General features: G+C 36.8%; 1 protein-coding gene across 1 annotated transcript; it reads right to left on the bottom strand.

Annotated features, from left to right (window-relative positions):
• Window positions 1–14,324: 14,324 nt before the first annotated feature.
• On the bottom strand, window positions 14,325–15,278 carry LOC129041301 (olfactory receptor 2F1-like). The gene has a single exon (XM_054496758.1). The coding sequence runs from the start codon at window positions 15,276–15,278 to the stop codon at window positions 14,325–14,327; it is 954 nt and encodes a 317-aa protein (XP_054352733.1).
• Between the last annotated feature and the right edge of the window lie 5,695 nt (window positions 15,279–20,973).

Raw genomic sequence — 20,973 nt, 5'->3', positions numbered from 1 at the left:
CATTAATAGACATTGAATTTTGTCAAATGTTTTTATCCTCTATTGAGATGTCACTTTTTAAAATCTGTATGCTCTTAATATAGTGAATTACATTGGCTTATTTTTTAAAAGATTTTATTTTTAAGTAATTTTAGCATTACAGAAAATTTTCAAAAATAGCACAGAAAATTTCCACTAATATTATCATCTTATATAACTATAATACAAATAAAAGAAAAGGAAACTAACATTGTTGCAACTGATATTATTTTTAGCTAAATTACAATGCTTAATCTAATTTCATCAGTTTCCCATTCATTTCTTTGGTCTTTGTCTTTTTTTTTTTTTAATTTAAGATGCTATCCAGGATCCCACATCGTATTTACACGTTATTTCTCTTCAGTCTCGTTCTTTCTGTAGCAATTCTAGTCTTTCCTGGACTTTCATACCTTAACACTTTTGAAGAGTACTTTGCATTCCTGTGATAAAAGTATCTTGGAAATAAATAAGGATGGCTTTACCACAAAGGGTCACAAAATGTCTTTTGGAAATATTACATATTTTGTTTGTGGTTGTCATAAACTTTCATCAAAAACTCGTAGAACCATACGCTTAAAATAGTGAATCTCACTGTATGTACAATATGCACCATTAAACTTGACTTTAAGAAAGGAAAGAGAAAAAGGACAAATAATATAAAAAGGATATAAGTACTAATTCAGTAGCGTTCAAAAGATAATCACCAAAGTTATGAATAGTTTTATGTCAGTAAATTTAAAAACTTAAAAATAGACAAATTCCTAGTAAAATGTAATTCATTAAAAGTTGATGGAATATAAAATAGCCTGAAAAATTCTCAGACACATTAGAGAAATGAAATACTTATTAAAAGTATTCCCACAAAACTAGTTATATGGGTAACTTCTATTGAATTTTTACAAGGAATTGTTTCAGTCTTATATTCTTTGAAGTGGAACTATGTGATTGTGTATTATGAAAATGTGGTGTTCTGAGGCAGTAAGTTAGGCAATATAGGTAAGCCCATGTTTTACTTGGCAATAGTTATGCCCTGACATGGAACTTTTTATTCTAAAGGAAGGGATGCCTCTTTCTAGTTGGAATGAAGCCTATGATAATCATATGAGCCCCGTTTTCAGTCTTCTACTGACAATGGAAAGTTGGGCCAGATGATGTCTACATTTATTTCATGTCTACATTTGTTTCATGTCTACATTATTTAAGTTTATGACAATTTATCTTAAAGCAAAATTATCATCACCCTACAAACTGCCTCCCTTTTTTTGACTTCCATATGCATGAACTATAGGATCATGTCCACTTATTTTTAAAAATTAAGAAATGTCAAAAAAGTGTAAGAGATTGTTGAAAGCCACACTGTCTCCTTCCCCTTGTGTGTCTGCTTATGGCTCTTTAACTTATCACAGATTTGACTTTCACTTAATCTCTAGCAAGAGTACTTGGATAGCCCTTAGCACTTAGTGAATGGGCATAGAGAGTTATGCACTTACATACTACTTAAATAATAGTTGACATTTAGTATTTGTGATGGCCCTTAGCGAATTGTTTCACTGTAAAGTGGAGTGTGATAAAAATTTATTTTAAAGACTATTTCTGGTTGTATAATAAGCATCAGTAATTTTAAAGAACATAAAATATCAAGCAAGTTAAATGTTTTGTAGCATTTCAAGTTCTCTTCTGATAATGGTTTCCTTATATTTGAAATGGGAATAATAATGCCAGCTCTCCCTATCTTACTACATAAAGGATAAAGAAACAAGGCTGTAATGTTTACTGAGTATAAATACACATTCTGTATTGTGTGTCCCCCTCCCTATACTTGTGTTGAAGTCCTAATCCCCAGTACCTCAGAATGTGACCGTATTTGCAGATAAGGTCTTTAAAGAGGTAATTAAGCTAAAATGAGGTTATTGGAGTAGACTCTGATCCAGCACAACAGGTGTTCTTATAAGAGGAGGAGGTTAGGACACAGACACACACAGAGGGAAGACACCTACAAGGCAAGGAGCGAGCCCTCACAAGAAATCAACCTTGCCAACATCTTTATGGCAGGCCTCTAACCTCTAGAGCAGTGAGAAAATAAATTTCTGTTGTTTGAGCCACCTACGCTATGGTACTTTGCTATGGCACTTCTTACAGTAAATTAATAAAATAGAAGAAATGAGATGACAGATAAAAATACACTTTAGCAATTAAAGCTATTCAAATGTAAAGTTATATTATCCAAATTAACAATAATAAAAGTAATGTCAATACCCATGTCTCTACGTGCTGATTTTTCTCCTAAATTTTTTTTAATTTTTACAGTTACAGGTTTTTATTTTTAGGAATAGAACTCAAAATAAAAAGAATGTATTTTTCAAAAAAATAAATAATGGTAAACTGTTTACAGTAACCTCATCTGCTATATTCGTCTTCTTTGGAAAACAAGAGTCACTAACTGTAGAGCACCATAGCTGCATGGGGGTGTTTCTCATTTCGTCCTGTTCCACTTTGCAAAGAAAGTAAAAGATCTCTGAAGGGTTGTTGGTTTAGGAAGCCCTGGAAGTAAAAGATTCTCCTATAAGATCTCTATTTGCCCACGGTTTATAATAACAACATTTTTAGAAGCAGCATGGGACAGTAGTTCTGAGTGTAGACTCTAGATCAGACAGCCTGAGTTCCAACTAAGAAAAGTGGCCAGGTGCGGTGGCTCATGCCTGTAATCCCAGCACTTTGGGAGGCCGATGCGGACTGATCACAAGGTCAGGAGATCAAGACCATCCTGGCTAACACGGTGAAAACCAGTCTCTACTAAAAATACAAAAAAATTAGCTGGGTGTGGTGGCACATGCCTGTAATCTCAGCTACTTGGGAGGCTGAGGCAGGTCAATCACTTGAACATGGGAGGTGGAGGTTGCAGTGAGCCGAGATCATGCCATCGCACTCCAGCCTGGGTGACAGAGCGAGGCTGTCTTAAAAAAAAAAAAGAAAAAAAAAGTAAAGTAAAAGGACCTTGGTACTTAGTCTGAGTACTCAGACATGTTCTTTTATGTGTCACAGTATGAATAATACCTTCAGAATCCAAACACAAATTTATTTTTAGCAGGCTTTAAAAACCCAAGAAAAGATTTCTGTTTCTAGTCAAGATGGAAAAACAGGCATTTAATTTACTCTCCCACCAAAAACAACTAAAGATCAGGACAGAATATATGAAAAAAAACATTTTTAAGACATAGAATATCAGATGATGAACAGTGATCCCCCTGAGATATGGGAAAGAAATATCATGTTAACATGAATCAAAAGAAAGTGGAAGTTTCTATATCAGTATCAACCACAGTAGATTTCAAAGCAAAAAATAAAAACATTTCATAATGATAAAGGATTCAATTCATGAAGGATGCAGAACAACGAAATATTTACATACTTAACAGACATTCAAAAAATATGAAGCAAAAACTGACAAAAATGCAAGAAGACAGACAAATTTACAATTATAGTCAGAGATTTCAATACCTCTCTCTCATAATTGGTACACCAAGTAGAAAGAACGGAAAAATCAGTGAGGAAATACAAAACTTGAACAACACTATCAACCTTGATCTAACTGACATTTATAGAATGCCATCATGCCTCACTTAACAATGTGGCGACATTCTGAAATATGTGTCCTTAGGTTATTTTACCATTGCGTGAACATCGTAGAGTGTACTTACACAAACCTAGATGGTATAGGCTACTACACACCAAGGCTGTGTGGTATAGCCTATTGCTCTTAGGCTACAAACCTGTAGAGCATGTTACTGTACTGCATAATGTAAGTGATTATAACACAGTGGTAAGTGTTTGTGTATCTAAACATATGAAAATAGGAAGGTGCAGTAAAAATACAGCATAAAAGATTTTTAAAACTGTACACCTATATAGGGTATTTATCATGAATGGAGCTTACAGTATGGGAAGTGGCCCTGGGTCAGTCAGTGAGTGAGTGATGAGTGACTGTACTTACTACTGTACACTACTATAGACTTTATAAACACCATACATTAATCTTACACTGAAGTTTTTACAAAATATTTCTTTCCTCAACAATAAACTAATCTTAGTTTACTGTAAACTTTTTACTTTATAAACTTTTTATTTTTTTAACTTTTTTATTCCTTGGTAATAACAGCTTGAAACACAAACATGTACAGCTGTACAAAAATATTTTTTTATTAAAATTTTTACTTTATTTTTTACTTTTTAAAATTTTTAATTAAAAACTGACACAAGCACTTAAATTATCCTAGGCCTACACAGGGTCAGGTTCATCAAATCACTGTCTTCCACCTGCACATCTTGCCCCATTAGAATGTCTTCAGAGGTAATAACATGCAGGGAGCAGTCATCTTCTATGATAACAATGCCTATTTCTGGAATAGCTCCTGAAGAACTTGCCTGAGGATATTTTACAAGTAATTTTTTTATAAGTAAGAGTATACTCTAAAATAATGATAAGAAGTATAATATAGCAAATCCATAAATGAGTAACAGTTGTTTATTATCAAGTATTATGTACTGTACTGTCAGGTTCCAACCTGAGCTGGGGTCCAAGGGGAGCTGGTGGATGGGTGGCAGATAGCTGAAAGAACACTTGATGAACCATAGGCAGTTGGGACATGGCTTTATTCTCTCCCCCTCCTACAGAGTTAGCAGTGCAGTTATATTTCTCACAGACAACAGTGGCTCAAAGCCAGATATGAGCTCACACAAACAGGTTACATTAAATAGCTACATAAATATGATTACATAGTGCACAGGATTGTGGACCTGCACTCCAAACCTGTTGTGTCATGCTGTACTGGATGTCTGCCTCAGCCTACTCCTGACTGAAGCACAGCCATTGTCCTTACCTGCACTGTACATAAGTGAATGATATATTTTTATACAACAGGCAACACATATTTGTTTACACCAGCATCACCATAAACCTGTGAGTAATGTTTTGCCCTAGGATGTTACAACTAGTTTGATGTCACCAGGCAACAGCAGTTTTTTGGCAATTTTATAATTTTAGGAGACCTCTGTTATTTATGTTGTCTGTCATTGACTGAAACATTGTTATGCAGTGAATGGCTGTACTCCAATCAACAACAACATAAAATGCATTTTTTTCACATGTGAGTGGAACATTTACCAAAATAGAGCATATGATGAGCTATAAAACAAGTCTTCATGTATTAAAATTATTCAAGTCAACAAAAAATGTTAATGTCTAATCAAAGTACCTCAAACCTCTAATGGAGGGCTTAGTTGAGGGAGGGCCACATGACCCAGACTGAGCCAATTTGGAGCCATCCTGAGACTTTTCTGTTGGAACTAGCAGACAATTCAAGATTTTGTGTCTCTTATCATGACAACACCTCCAATGTTACTTTTCCCCTGTCATGGAGGAAATTTATGAACAATAGAGTAGAATAAGTCCCACAGAGAGAGAAAATCAAGGAAAAATATATAGAAAGATAGACATACCTGATAAAATATTTTTGGCTCTCGATTCACTTACTCATGATACCACTTTATTGCTATATTCCACAGTGACATATTTAATGTATTTAGGTGTTAATTTTGCTTATGCCACTTTGTTTTGAGTTTTATCACTTGCAACTGAAAATCTACTAAGTACAATGGTATCATTATAGCTCTGTGGGTTTTTCAAACTTCAGCTAAACATTGATCCATACACAAAAAAACTTAAATAGTGTCAAAGCACACTGATGTATTTTGAGAGAGGCATCTCTGTTGAGGTTTATGATGCCTTTGGAATCAGAGAAGCCAGGCTGAAGTGAATCTGGGCTCTAAGTATAGAATACCAGCTGCCAGAGTGTAATAAGTTACATCTATTTTAAACTATTTATTTGCACAATATGTATAATCATATCTATATTTTGAGGAAAATAATGGATACAAAGTTATAGGATTTAAGAGGCCTCTAAAGTTTGAAATGTGTAACTCCAAATACCAGCTAAACTCACTCTGTATTTTCAGATTTTTCTGAATCTTAGGGAAATCCCCTAAAGCCCTTCTTAAAATTTCCTAGACATATCTTGGCTCTTAAAAAGTGAATAAACATCTATTTTTCTAATAGAATCCTACAAAACATTGTCATTAAATACGAAACATATAGAATATGCTGTCATGTGCCTACAGTGCTGAGAGGAGCTTGATAAAAAAAAACCCCCGGACTGCCACCAGGCACATGGCCAGAAACATAACAGAGAGAAGAGTATCTAGAGACTAAGGTTCCATAACAGTATGAACTCCCTCAACAGCAACAGCATCCATACCCTTGCAGCTACAAAGGCCAAAAGTAGGCGTAAGGATCACAGTTTCCAGACAGTTGGGGTTAGAAGAGGGCTATCAGAGCTTCTAGTTCAACCACCCATATTAAAATTTTTTAATAACATCTCAGTAAGTCATCATCCAATTAAACTTGATATGGAATACAATGCACCCCAATAGAGAAACAAAATCAAGGAGAAATGGAACCATATTGCTAGAAATCATCTCTTCATACATCCCCATAGCTTCTTTTAAATCAATGGGTAAACAGAAAAGGTTGAAACTTAGCAAATGTTTGAGTGAAAGCTTTCAATTAGCTACAAAAGCTGGTTCTCTCAGTTGATGTCCTGATAGATCAGTTTCTGAAATCCTTATTGTAACTTTCTTGTTCATTACGCAACATTATTAGTTTAGTGTTTTTCATTAGATTTCAGTTCTCTCTCTCTTCCTTTTCTCTCCTCCCACTCTTTCTCTCTCTCTCAGATTTTCAAAACCTCTACTGAAGTGCAAACTTATAACTGTGAACACTTTACATATTACATCTTAAACTTTCTCTGTTCAATCTTTAAAGACTATGAAAGTTGTATTTTGCTTGTTTTTATTAAACTATAGCAAACACTTGTTTTTCAGGGCAAGGATGTAACATAGAAAGTTGTTGAAATCAGTAATCCTCTGAATGAACATAAATGTATTTCACTTTCAACTTTGGGAACATGTTTTTCACTAACTTGCTGTTTCACAGGTGGTCAACTGAAATTCTTTCATCTCCTGCACAGCTGGATTTGAAGGAAGAATAAGCAGAATGGATAAAATATCACACAGAGATTAATTTGCATTCTTCATTCTTTTAAACCAAAGAAAATTAAAAAAAAAGATAATAAAAATCCACAAATGAACTAAATTCATTAATTGTGAGGCAGATTAACCAACCAATGCCTATTAATACCATCTGTTTTTTACCCAAAGCATCTCCTTCCTATCTTTGCTCTTTTCTCTGTCTCTGCCCTTGGGAATTTATGCTGGTTATTTAACTTGTCAGAGCCTTCTAGCCTTTCTCTTCCCCTCTAGGGAGTGGTGTGCTAGGCCCCTGTAGCCTCTTTTCATACTTCTCCAATTCTGCTTACATGCTAAATCTGCAGTTTATTCAAGAGTTCTGGAAGAGAAGTTGTTGTTGGAGCCTTTTGGAAATCCTACACTGGACTTCTATTCGGGGTAGAGGCAGACATTTCCAACAGACCCCCAGCTGACTGAGACTCCATTCGCCTTATCTACTTACCTGGGAGTATGCTGCAGAGGTGAAACACCAGCATCACTCTTATTTGGTCTCACTCTGTATGTACACTGGGGAGTTGGCCATGTTTTCAATTTTCACACGTCTAATGAAATACTGGAATTTGGTAGATTGGGTCTAGCACTGCGTAGCCACTAACATAAGTATAGGTGTGTCTGTCCCCTTTTCCTGATTTATTTTCCTCTTCTTCTACATTCTAAGGAACAGCCAGGATGACATTTTTAAAAGGTATATAATATTACATTATTTATTTGTTTAAAATCTGTCTAAGTCTTCCCATTGCACCTAAAAGCTTCAAATCCTTCAATTGGCCAACAAAGCCTAACATGAGCTGGCTCCACTTAGCTCCTTTGCCTCCAACTCACTGTACTTCCTTTAACTTTTCAACTTGCTGAAGCCTATTTTAAATATTAACTTAAAATACGTTTCAGTTAATAGTGTTTTTAAACAGACTTTCTTCTTCCTTACAAACTCTAACAGACTCAACCCTTAAAGGCTAAACTCACATGTCACTTAATCAGAGAGGTCTTCCCTGACTACTTAATGACACTATATTCAGGAAAACTATCCTTGAAAAATGAGAATCTGAAAACAAATCTGGAAAGCATGAAGTACTTTACATATTAAAAAAAAAACAGAATTTGACGCTAGAAACATTCCCTATAAATAATATTAAAAACAAAGTTTATTGTTGAAATAAAATGACACGGCCAGGCGTGGTGGCTCAGGCCTGTAATCCCAGCACTTTGGGAGGCTGAGGTGGGTGGATCACTTGAGGTCAGGAGTTTGAGACCAGCCTGGCCAACATGGTAAAACCCCGCCTCTACTAAGAATATAAAAGTTAGCCGGACATGGTGGTGGGCATCTGTAATCCCAGCTACTCGGGAGGCTGAGACAGGAGAATTGCTTGAACCCAGGAGGCATAGGTTGCAGTGAGCCAAGATCACACCATTGCACTCCAGACTGGGCAACAGAGTGAGACTCCGTCTCAAACAAAAACAAACAAACAAACAAAATGACACTAGATAGCAACTTAAATCTATATGAAAGTGTAAAGATCACCAGTAAAGAGAGATACATAGGTAAATATAAAATACAGTATAAGGTTATTTCTTCTATCTGATTTAAAAGACAATTGCATAAAGAAATAATTATAAAACTGTGCTAATGTGATTATAATGCATAAAGATGTAATTTATATGACAATAATAGTACAAAGGAGGGATGAGGGAATAGAGAGATTTCAGGACAAAGTTTGTGTATACTATTAAAATAAAATTGGTTTTGATCCAAACAAGATTTTTTTTAAGTTTAATTTCCAGGGCAACCAGTAAAAGCAAAAAACAAAACAAAAAACCTAACAAATATATAGTAAAAGAAAAAAAACAAATAAAGGGAATACTAGAATATATCTATTTAATGCAAAAGAAGGCAGTAGTAGAGGAATAAAAAAAGCATAAAAAATATAAGACACAGAAAACAAATATTAATCTTAATTTATCAGTAATTACATTAAAGGTAAATGAACTAAACACTCCAAACAAAAGACAGAATTATTTAAAAACATAATCAAAATAATGCTATCTACAAAAGATCCTAATCAACAACTTAACCTTCAATGTTAAGAAACTAGAAAAAAAGAGCAAATTAAATTCAAATCAAACAGAAAAAGGGGAATGATGAAGATTGCAGCAGAAATAAATGAAATTGAAGAAAAACTAGAAAAATCAACAAAATTAAGAGTTGGTTTTTTGAAAACATCAAATTTTTAAAAAATTTTAGCTGAACTAACAAGAAAAAGATAAATTCAAATTACTGAAAGCAGGAATGAGGTAATATCATGATATAAAAAGGATTATATGATAATAATGTAAACAATTATATCCAACAAATTTAATAACCTAAATAAAATTGAAAAATTCCTAGAAAGACACAAACTATTAAAACTGACTTATGAAGAAACAGAAAATATAAATAGATCTATAACAAGTAAAGAAATTGAATAATCAAATAACCTTGAACAAAGAAAAATGAAGAACTAGATACCCTCATAAATAAATTCTACTAAATGTTTAAAGAAGAATTTTCACCAAATTATTACAAACTCTGTCAAAAAATTGAAGAGGAGGGAAAACTATCCAATTTATCTTATGAAGTTAGTCTGATCTGATACCAAAACCACACAAAGACATCACAAGAAAAAAACCCAAGATCAATATTCTTTACAATTATAGACTCAAAAATCTTTAACAAAATATTAGCATATCCTTGTGAGGAAAATCATTGGCTTTATCCTCTTTAGAGTTAGACTGTTGGGGTGGGTATAAAAGATGGGGTCTATAAAATCCTCCCTTCTTAGAAATTCATTTCCCAGTTCTGTAGAAATTGTTGTATTAGATATTCTCTATCATTTAATAATATACTTGTGGAATAAAATATATAAGTGCTGTATAAAATCATCCAAATATGTTAAACTAGCATATCTGCCTTTTTTGTATTTGTCACTAGCCTGAGTAGAAAGGCCTTTAAAATTTATCTTTTAGAAAGCATTTTTGTTTGATATTGTATTTATTCAATAAAGCAATTAGTGCCACTGGACCCTGGTGCTAAGCCTCAGAAAGCAATCATCCTAGGTAGGGCTTAATCCCCAGTAACATTGTCATATTGTACATGTCTTTATTTACTTTTCTCTTTCCCCACTGCCACTACTTTAGTTCAGATTCATTTGTTATATAATTAGCATTACTGGAATGACTCCCTGGCTGACCTCCTTGCCTCTACTCTTTTCTTCTCTTATTAATTTGCTAGTGATCTTTCAAAAATAATATTATATCAAGCAATTTACCTGCTTAAAATCCCTTAATATATCCTTTCTGCTATCAGGAAAAAATTCGAACACAATTTCACCTTCAAAGCCCTACATGATTTAATCCTTGCCTACAATTTTTCTTTTTTTTTTTTTTTTTTTTTTGTCTGGCCTTGCTATTTTTTTTTTCTTTTATTATTATTATTATTATTATTATTATTATACTTTAGGTTTTATGGTACATGTGCGCAATGTGCAGGTAAGTTACATATGTATACATGTGCCATGCTGGTGCGCTGCACCCACCAACTCGTCATCTAGCATTAGGTATATCTCCCAATGCTATCCCTCCCCCCTCCCCCCACCCCACAACAGTCCCCAGAGTGTGATGTTCCCCTTCCTGTGTCCATGTGTTCTCATTGTTCAATTCCCACCTATGAGTGAGAATATGCGGTGTTTGGTTTTTTGTTCTTGCGATAGTTTACTGAGAATGATGATTTCCAATTTCATCCATGTCCCTACAAAGGACGTGAACTCATCATTTTTTATGGCTGCATAGTATTCCATGGGTATATGTGCCACATTTTCTTAATCCAGTCTATCATTGTTGGACATTTGGGTTGGTTCCAAGTCTTTGCTATTGTGAATAATGCTCCCATTCACAATTGCTTCAAAGAGAATAAAATACCTAGGAATCCAACTTACAAGGGATGTGAAAGACCTCTTCAAGGAGAACTACAAACCACTGCTCAAGGAAATAAAAGAGGATACAAACAAATGGAAGAACATTCCATGCTCATGGGTAGGAAGAATCAATATCATGAAAATGGCCATCCTTCCCAAGGTAATTTACAGATTCAATGCCATCCCCATCAAGCTACCAATGACTTTCTTCTCAGAATTGGAAAAAACTACTTTAAAGTTCATATGGAACCAAAAAAGAGCCCGCATCGCCAAGTCAATCCTAAGCCAAAAGAACAAAGCTGGAGGCATCACACTACCTGACTTCAAACTATACTACAAGGCTACAGTAACCAAAACAGCATGGTACTGGTACCAAAACAGAGATATAGATCAATGGAACAGAACAGAGCCGTCAGAAATAATGCCACATATCTACAAGTATCTGATCTTTGACAAACCTGACAAAAACAAGAAATGGGGAAAGGATTCCCTATTTAATAAATGGTGCTGGGAAAACTGGCTAGCCATATGTAGAAAGCTGAAACTGGATCCCTTCCTTACACCTTATACAATTTTTCTTAAAATTCTTTTTTATTTTGGCCAGGCACAGTGGCTCATGCCTGTAATCCCAGCACTTTGGGAGGCCGAGGCAGGGGGATCACAAGGTCAGGAGATCGAGACCATCCTGGTTAACACGGTAAAACCCCATCTCTACTCAAAATACAAAAAATTAGCCGGGCGTGGTGACGGGCACCTGTAGTCCCAGCTACTCGGGAGGCTGAGGCAGGAGAATGGCATGAACCCAGGAGGCGGAGCTTGCAGTGAGCTGAGATTGCACCACTGCACTCCAGCCTGGGCGAAAGAGCAAGACTCCATCTCAAAAATAAATAAATAAATAAATAGATAAATAAATAATAAATAATTTCAATAGCTTTTGGGCTTTTGAGTTACATACAGGTTTTTTTGTTACATGGATGAATTATGTAGTAGTGAATTCTGTACTATACATTCTAGTAATGTACATTGTACCTAATGTGCAGTTTTTTATCCCTAGACCACTTTCCACCCTCCTCTTTCTGAGTCTCTAAAGTCCATGATGTCATTCTGTTTGCCTTTGTGTACTCATAGCTTAGCTCCCACTTCCAAGCCAGAACATGCAGTTTTTGATTTTCAACCCTGTGTTACTTCACTTAGAAAAATGGCTTCCAGCTCTATCCAATTTGCTGCAAAAGACATTATTTCATTCCTTTTAATGGCTGAGTAATATTCCATGGTGTTTATATACCACATTTTCTTCATCCACTCATTAGTCAATGGGCACTTAAGTTGGTTCCACATCTTTGCAGTTGTGAACTGTGCTGCTGTAAACATTCATGTGCAAGTGTCTTTTTCATATAATGACTTATTGTCCTTTGGAAACATCTTAGCAGTGGGATTGCTGGGTCAACCTCATGTCTGTCCCTCTCCTCTGCCCAAAATTTCAGCTTCCAGACATTCTTGTAGTTCCATGCTTTCTCCTAGCTTTTTGCATAGGTTATTCTTTGGTCAGGTTGTTTGCCATCTGGATAACATGTTCTCAGCTTTCAGATCTTAGTCCAAGGCTTCCGTCATATACCAAGTCCTCTGAAATCATGCCAGTTGACTCCTACAAGCCCTTGGGCTTACTCCCACTGTGACATCTATCTCACTGCATTATAATTGCTTCATTGTCTGTCTTTCCTACTATGTGGTTATATCCTTGACCTACTATGTGGTTATATCCTTGATTGCAAGAACTGTATCTTACTGAGTGTAGTGTCACAATCATTCATTGTCACACGTTAAAAGAAACTCCATTAATATTTATTGAATTAATACCAACAAAAATTCTGTCCAGTATCATTGACTCCTTTTAGGATATCTGCCTATCTCACAAAATTTAGAAATAGTTCAATCTTATGGTAAAATTGACATGTCAAATGGATTTTGGAACGTATGAGCCTTCAACTTTGTTTTGACTCTGAGATTGTGTGATGTGTTCATAAATGGAAAAACTGCAAGTCAAATGAGCTAACGAAGACACAAAGGCAAGGAGGGTCCCCCTTTTGAGACTCTTTAAGCAAGTAAAGAGACCCATTATCATTATATATTTTTCTCTTTCTTCTTCTTTCCTGTCCTCTGTTCAAGTATTTTTTCCCACTTTTTTTTTTCTTTTTTTACCATATTTAGGTTTTTCACCAAAGGTGAGTTACATTCTCAGAAATCCCAGCTCACTAGATTTACAAAGGTTGAATAGGGCCTTATTGCATGTGTGTGAGTTGGGGTAGGAGAAGGCTCTTAAAAAGGACATAAGGGTGACTTCTACACAGCAGACTGGCTGATCCTGATTTTCAAAAATTCATATTAAAGCCATATTGTTATTCATTGGCTTGTCCGAGGAATCTGTTTTTCTGAAATTAACTACATCTTTGGTATTTTATACATCTATCTGATTGTTTCTTTATTTATTTTCTTTCCAAAATTTCAGATAAAGAGTTTCTTGAATTTTCAGAGATTAGACTGCTTTAGGCTTTTAAATGAGATCACATGCATATGCAGTAATTTTCTTGCAAAATTGTACATTCACTATTTAGCAGTTAATGAGTCTCAGCTTTTCCTTAGCCAATACTGTCATTGTGTACAAACAACCCTTGGTTATATTGTGATCAGGGTGAAACAAGATATTTAATTGATGTTTCTCCATGAATCACAAATGTAATGCATGTGGCTGTTTACATCATGTGTTATTGTGAGCAAACTTTCAATTGTGAAAATGCATTTGACCCAGAATATAACCTTTCTGAAATATGGAAAAATAACCAGTTATTCAGCGTAAGATCTAGGAATAGGTCCATGATTACAAACAATGTAACAAACCCAGTAATACAATAATACAATAATAACTGTACAATAATATGGTACAGTTTCTTCCAATTACTATCAAGACAAAGAAATGGAGACTAAATAAGAGTGGCAGGTCTAAGGGGGCAGTGCCATACTCCACTAATCATGCTGCTATGACATAAAAATACCCCGCATCTCACTCCCCGACTCAACCACTCACCCTCCTACATAACATCCACAGTACATGCTATGTCATCTCCTTCCTGGTTGCCAGGGCAACATAGTTTATGCCTGTCAGATCTAAGTTGGGTGGAGAACAGTGAAGCAAAGCTGTTTTCTCTAAGTCATCTTGACGAGTCAAGTTGCCAGCTTTGATGTTAACCCAGAGAATTTCCAAAATAGTTTCTTCCAGGCCCCCTTCACCTCTTTATTTCTTAGACTGTAAATCATAGGGTTCAGCATTGGTGTCAAAATGGCATAAAAGAGAGAGATCAACTTCTCCTGAATGACAGAGGGACTGGAGTGGGGCTGGATGTAAGTGAAAATGGCCATGCCATAGCACAGGGCAACCACTGTGAGGTGAGAGGCACATGTTTGGAAGGCTTTCCTCCTTCCTTCTCTGGACTGGATCTTTAGGATGGTGGAGATGATCTGGATGTAGGACAAAAGAACCAGGCAGAAAGGTGTCATCAGAAGAACAATGCTAGACACCATGATGGTGACCTCGTTGGAGGAGGTGTCCACACAAGCCAGCCTGATCACAGCTAGAATTTCACAGGATATATGATCAATAAACTTGTTTGTGCACATGGGCAACTGAAAGGTGATGGTGGTATGCACAAGAGAGTTAATGGATCCACTGACCCAGGATGTGACAGCCAACCTAGAACACAGCGCTGCATGCATGATGGCCGAGTATTGCAGGGGGTCACACACAGCCACATAGCGGTCATAGGCCATCACCGCCAGGAGAAAAAACTCAATTCCACCCAAGGCCAGGGAGAAAAATAACTGGGCTGCACAGCTCTGGAATGGGATGGCTTTATGTTCTGCAAGAAAATGTGCCAGCAGCTGAGGGACTATGCTTGTGGCATAGGAGACATCAACAGGGGAGAGGTTGATGAGAAAGAAATACATGGGAGTATGGAGTCGGCTGTCCAGTCTGATCAGAAGGACAATGAGACAGTTCCCCAGCACGGCCACCACGTACATGACCAAGAACAGGACAAAGAGGGAGACCTGAGTGTCCCAGTCACTGGACAGGCCGAGGAGAATAAATTCACTCACCCAAGTCTGGTTATCTGTTCCCATTAAAATATTCAAGGATTATTAATCTGTGGAGAGAGTCAGAAAAAACAGAAGCTGTTGAGTAACCATAATAATAACTTTTTTTCTTTTTTTATTATACTTTAAGTTCTGAGGTACATGTGCAGAACGTGCAAGTTTGTTACATAGGTATACACATACCATGGTGGTTTGCTGCACCCATCAACCTGTCATCTACATTAGCTATTTCTCCTAATGCTATCCCTCACCTAGCCCCTCACCCCTCGATAGGCCCTGGTATGTGATGTTCCCCTCCCTGTGTCCATGTGTTCTCATTGTTCAACTCCCACTTATGAGTGAGAACACGTGGTGTTTGGTTTTATGTCCCTGTGTTAGGTTGCTGAGAATGATGGTTTCCAGCTTCATCCATGTCCCTGCAAAGAACATGAAGTCATTTATTTTATGGCTGAATAGTATTCCATGGTGTATATGTGCCACATTTTCTTTATCCAGTCAATCATTATTAATGGGCATTTGGGTTGGTTCCAAGCCTTTGCTATTGTGAATAGTGTGGCAATAAACATACGTATGCATGTGTCTTTATAGTAGAATGATTTCTAATCCTTTGGGTATATACCCAGTAATGGGATTGCTGGGTCAAATGGTATTTCTGGCTCTAGATCCTTGAGGAATTAACTCAAGATGGATTAAAGACTTAAACATAAGACCTAAAACCATAAACACCCTAGAAGAAAACCTAGGCAATACCATTCAGGACATAGGCATGGGCAAAATCTTCATGACTAAAACACCGAAAGCAATGGCAACAAAAGCCAAAATTGACAAATGAGATCTAATTAAACTAAACAGCTTCTGCACAGCAAAAGAATCTGTCATCAGAGTAAACAGGCAATCTACAGAATGGGAGAAAACTTTTGCAATCTATCATCTGACAAAGGGCTAATATCCAGAATCTACAAAGAACTTAAACACATTTACAAGGAAAAAAAACCCCATCAAGAATAACTTTTTAAGAATGCATATGTATATGACCCACCAGTGCTAGCCTCTGTCTTTAGATTATTCATGAGGCTAAGCTAACAACCTGGATTCCAACTGCATTATATCTACTCCGCTTCAGAGAGTCAGGCCAATCCCTAAATAAGGAAATGCTTTGTCTCAGGGAGGTCAGCTAAAGCCTGGAGATAATGTAGTGCACTTTTAGGAATTCTACATTTTTACCATCTTACCTTGATTCCAGTGCAAGAAAAGCATGGTAAGTGGCAATTGTCTCAAAAATGATAAACAGTGAAGACAGACAATTGGAAATATCTCAAATATGTGGACTAGACTCAACTTGATGAAATATATATATCATTTACAAAAGAAAACATTGGGAAGAGACAAGGGTCTTGTGGAAGGAGCCTGGAATCAGAGAACCTAAGTTTTATCTAGCAGGTAGGTGATTTTTGTTTAGTGACAAGTTTCATACCTAAGACAGATTACTATTAAATGACTCATAGTTATGTTTAAGGTCAAACTTAGATAGGTTATAGGGAAGTACTTGGTGTACACTAATTGGTAGTACTACTGTAGTACTACGGGTGTTAGCAGTAAGATGACTTCTGCCTTGGGGTAGAGAAAGTAGGAAATGTGTTTGCTCTCACATCCCCTCCACAAAATAAAATATAAATTGGTAGCAACCTCTAATAGACCAAGGGCTTGGATGCTTTGGGGATTCACTAGTCTTTTTGATAGACTTTGGTTTCTTCAATCAGTGGTGGGATAAGGGAGGACATTGTGATGGCATCTTGTTATTTGTATTTTTCTCTTTTCAACTTGCTACTGTTAAGAATCTATCCTTTAAAAATGGGTTTAAAAGAAAGCAAACAAAAATATCAATGCTTAGACATTTTAGACACAAGGGATGAAGCCAAAGCAGGTGTTTAAAGACCCTTCTTCCCTGTCTTCAACAGGGAAGATGTGTTTTGGAATGGAGATTCCCTGATGTTTTCTTTTTCAAATGCTTTTTCAGTAAAACTAATGTGCTATATCATCAATTGTGAACCTTAAACAGAAACAGGTTACATTTGAAAAAGTTTTAGAATTGACTCGTTCTTATGTCATGTCCACCTATTCACTAACTTTTCTTTTATGGCAGTGTACACAGTAAGGGAAACTAGGAGAGAAAGGAGGCAGGGGGCATTGACGGCAGAAGCAGGGCAAACTAGAGTGTCTTAGCTGCAAGAGAAAAACTGTCAATGCTGCAAGTCTCTTACTCGGTAAAGGATTAAACAAAACATCAAAACATGTAGTTCCAGAAATGCTCGTCTCCTTCATGGTTCAGAGTCACATTTATTTTTTCTAAACTCTCCCCTAATGTTCTCCACAAAACCTTCTTCCTCCCCCAACACTTCCTCCTTTACTGCTCTGTCCTGATGTTTCCACCAGCACCCCTCAGGGTGCTTTTCTTCAATCCTGACCGGCCTGAGAATACATCTGATTGCCTCAAAGAAGACATCCTAATTTAAATTCTACAATCTCAAGTATATATTTTACTTAAAAAAAAACCTGCCAACTCTTGTTGAATAGGTAGAAGATATGTACCAGAAGTAGACATTTTTTCCACTAATTAGGGAAATATCTATGCAGTGCCATCTTTGCTAGATGCTGATTTCAGGGTGAATATCACCCTTCCCTGTTCTCCAAGGGTTTGCTCATCAGTGGGGAAAAAGACACAGACACAGTGATCGTCACCAGATCATTTGCTCCTCTGCCGAACGGGAGACCCTGCAAGCCCGTGACTCACTGTGCTCCTCTCAGCCACCCCACACGTCTCTCCACTACAGTCCTTGTCACATTACAAATGAGTGACAGTGTCTCATCTCAGAGAAAATGTGAACTTCAGAGTCTAACATCTCCTGTTGTGGATCCACATCTGTTTGTTCTGCTTCCTGAGACTTGGAGCAAGATACTTAGCCTCTCTGAGCCTCCTATTCTTCATGTGTGAAATGTGCCTAATATTGGCCAGCTGAAGGGTCCTGGGTGAAATTAAAGGAGTTGAAGGACTAAAGTTCCTACAGGAGTGCCAGAACAGGTAGGTGTCCATTATTTACTGATGATCCTTAGTCTTGATTTCACGCTCTGTCTTTCAGAATCTTCTTTATCCATTTACTTCCCCTCTCTACCATCCTCAGGTTTCTCTTGCTCCTGAGCAACTCCTTCTCCCTCATTATAAAAGGAAAGATACAGGCATCTCAATTTAGGAAGCTTTAGTGTATAGATAGCATTCTAAATCCCCTTTCATTTCACATCCCTAATGACTGAAATCTATTTTCTGGATTTATTTTCTGATATTCATCCCTTAGCCAGTGGAAATTTCTACCCTCACTAATCTATATAATTTGAATTTTTTTTTTTTTTGAGATGGAGTTTTGGTCTTGTTACCCAGGCTGGAGTGCAACAGTGCAATCTCAGCTCACTGTAACCTCTGCCTCCCGGGTTCAAGCAATTCTCCTGTCTCAGCCTCCTGAGTAGCTGGGATTACAGGCACCCACCACTACGCCTGGCTAATTTTTGGTATTTTTAGTAGAGACGGAGTTTCACCATGTGGGCCAGGCTGGTCTTGAACCCCTGACCTCAGGTGATCCACCTGCCTCGGCCTCCCAAAGTGCTGGGATTACAGGCGTGAGCCACCACACCCAGCCGAATTTGAAAACTTAGTTACTGATAAACTGTCATCAGCAATTCCAGAGAATTTCATTCCATTTGCATTCTTTATTTAGCTTTTAACAATGTTATCTATTTGTTCCTTCAAAGTCACAACTCTGTCGTGCACTCCTGTCCTGATCTTCCTCCACTCGATTTGCCTTGTGAGCATTCTTAACCTTCTTAGTTCCCCTGCTCTGTTCTATGAGCATTTGCTAAGGTTCTGTGCTCAGAAGTTGCACTCTACTCCTAAAGTTTTTCTTGGAAGGCTTGTTATTTCTTGTAGGGAGACCCCTGAAACTATTGCTATGGAATAAAAGATGAAATGCTCCTGATTATTGTAAATACAAAGTTGCATGCAGGATTGTGTAAGGACAATGCCAAGTTGGACTGCCAAAATGAGCCAATAGCGTGTGATATGCTTCCCCCTGCAGAGGGCCTATGAACGGATGTGCAGTCAGGGAGGTTTCACATCACCAAGATTCCTATCCCAGAAAAGCAGATGTTCATAGCTCTGGGAATGGAATGCGACCCTTGTGGAGAGCCTATAAACGGATGCATGAGGGGCACCTGTCCATATGGATAAGATAGGGCTATAAACGCCCTCATCTTGCCACGGCTCTTCTAGGCCTCTTTAGGGTTAAGGCATACTCCCTTCTGAGAATTTCTGGTCTAACCTGTTGTCTAGTGTCACGTCCTGTTTCTATGGATTGTTTGTAACCAGCTTTTGCTGCAACTGTTACTGCTGATTAATATCTTGCTAATCATAGGTTATGGAAAGACTGTGTTTCTGTTTTAAGGCTCTGTTAGAAATTACTGATGCACACTCTATATTGTAAATTCTTATCTCTGTATACTGTACTTCTGCATACAGATGTTATGTTAAAGAATTACTTCATCCCCATGTGATCATCTCATCTCATAATCAAATGACCCTAAATCCCTCACTAACCTAACCCCATCCTCACTAAACTTAATAATAAATGCTGATATATCCAGTGCATTGGCGGCATCGCAGGACCAGAAGGCGGTGACCCCCCTGGACCCAGCTTTCACTATCCTGTGTGTGTCTATTATTTCTCCACCTGCCGATCTGCCTGGGAACAAAGAGAGAGCCTCGTTGCATTGTGGGCTGCTGGCCAGATCCTGCAATAATTTCTAGCTATAATAATTATTATCAACTCTATATGGCTCACTCTCAATTTTACATTTACTTTCTAGATTTCCCTCCAAAACTCCAAACGCATTCTGCAAAAGCTGAATGAATGTTTCCTAAATGTCTCACGAGTGCCTCCTCTATCCACAAATGAAATTCCACCCTGTCTTCTTTATTCCTATCAACAGAATTAGATTTGTCCCACTCTTCCAATGAACCATCTTTTATTTTTCCCTCCTCCTCACCATGAATAAATCCTCTTCCTTTATATCTTCTATTGCTTATTTTTCATCTTCTTAATCTTAATCTACATTTACCTTTGCCCTCATCATTCCCATCTTATAGAGTATAAGACCTCTCTTGCAAATATCTATGATGTAATCTCCACTCACGCCAAGCATTCTACCTTCTACTCCCAAATTAATCATGCAAAGTACAAATTTATTACTTCACTTTCATGTACAAACATTTCTATGATGTCTGTGTTTAAAAAATTAATTTGACTGTGTAAAAAAAAGTTAATTCGTTGGCTGAAATGTTTGCATCCCATCCATAATCCAGTCCTGTCCTACATCTAGCTTTCATTTTATTAATTGTGGCATCTAGTGAGGTGTTGTATTAAAATAGGCTGCTAATACTTGAATAATTTTGATTGTTGTATTAACTGAATACTCTTATTGCCTTGGTTTTAAAAATTAATATTTAAGTATATCTTTTGTCTATACTTATGGAGTTCCTCTAGGAATTCATGATAGATAAAGAAAAAAGAAATATCATGTGCATTTGAAAACCAAATTAAGGAGGAAAATGTGTTGTTCAGATCATTTTACCACATTTGTAGTTAATACCATTTTCATATTGCTTTGATCTCAGCTT

This window comes from Pongo pygmaeus, chromosome 6 (assembly GCF_028885625.2).
Source record: "Pongo pygmaeus isolate AG05252 chromosome 6, NHGRI_mPonPyg2-v2.0_pri, whole genome shotgun sequence".
In the NCBI taxonomy this organism is placed as follows: domain Eukaryota; kingdom Metazoa; phylum Chordata; class Mammalia; order Primates; family Hominidae; genus Pongo; species Pongo pygmaeus.
This window is presented reverse-complemented; position numbering and strand designations above follow the sequence as displayed.

Coding starts and splice junctions, on each gene's coding strand:
- LOC129041301 (XM_054496758.1), bottom strand. CDS start 15,278: ATGGGAACAGATAACCAGACTTGGGTGAGTGAATTTATTCTCCTCGGC.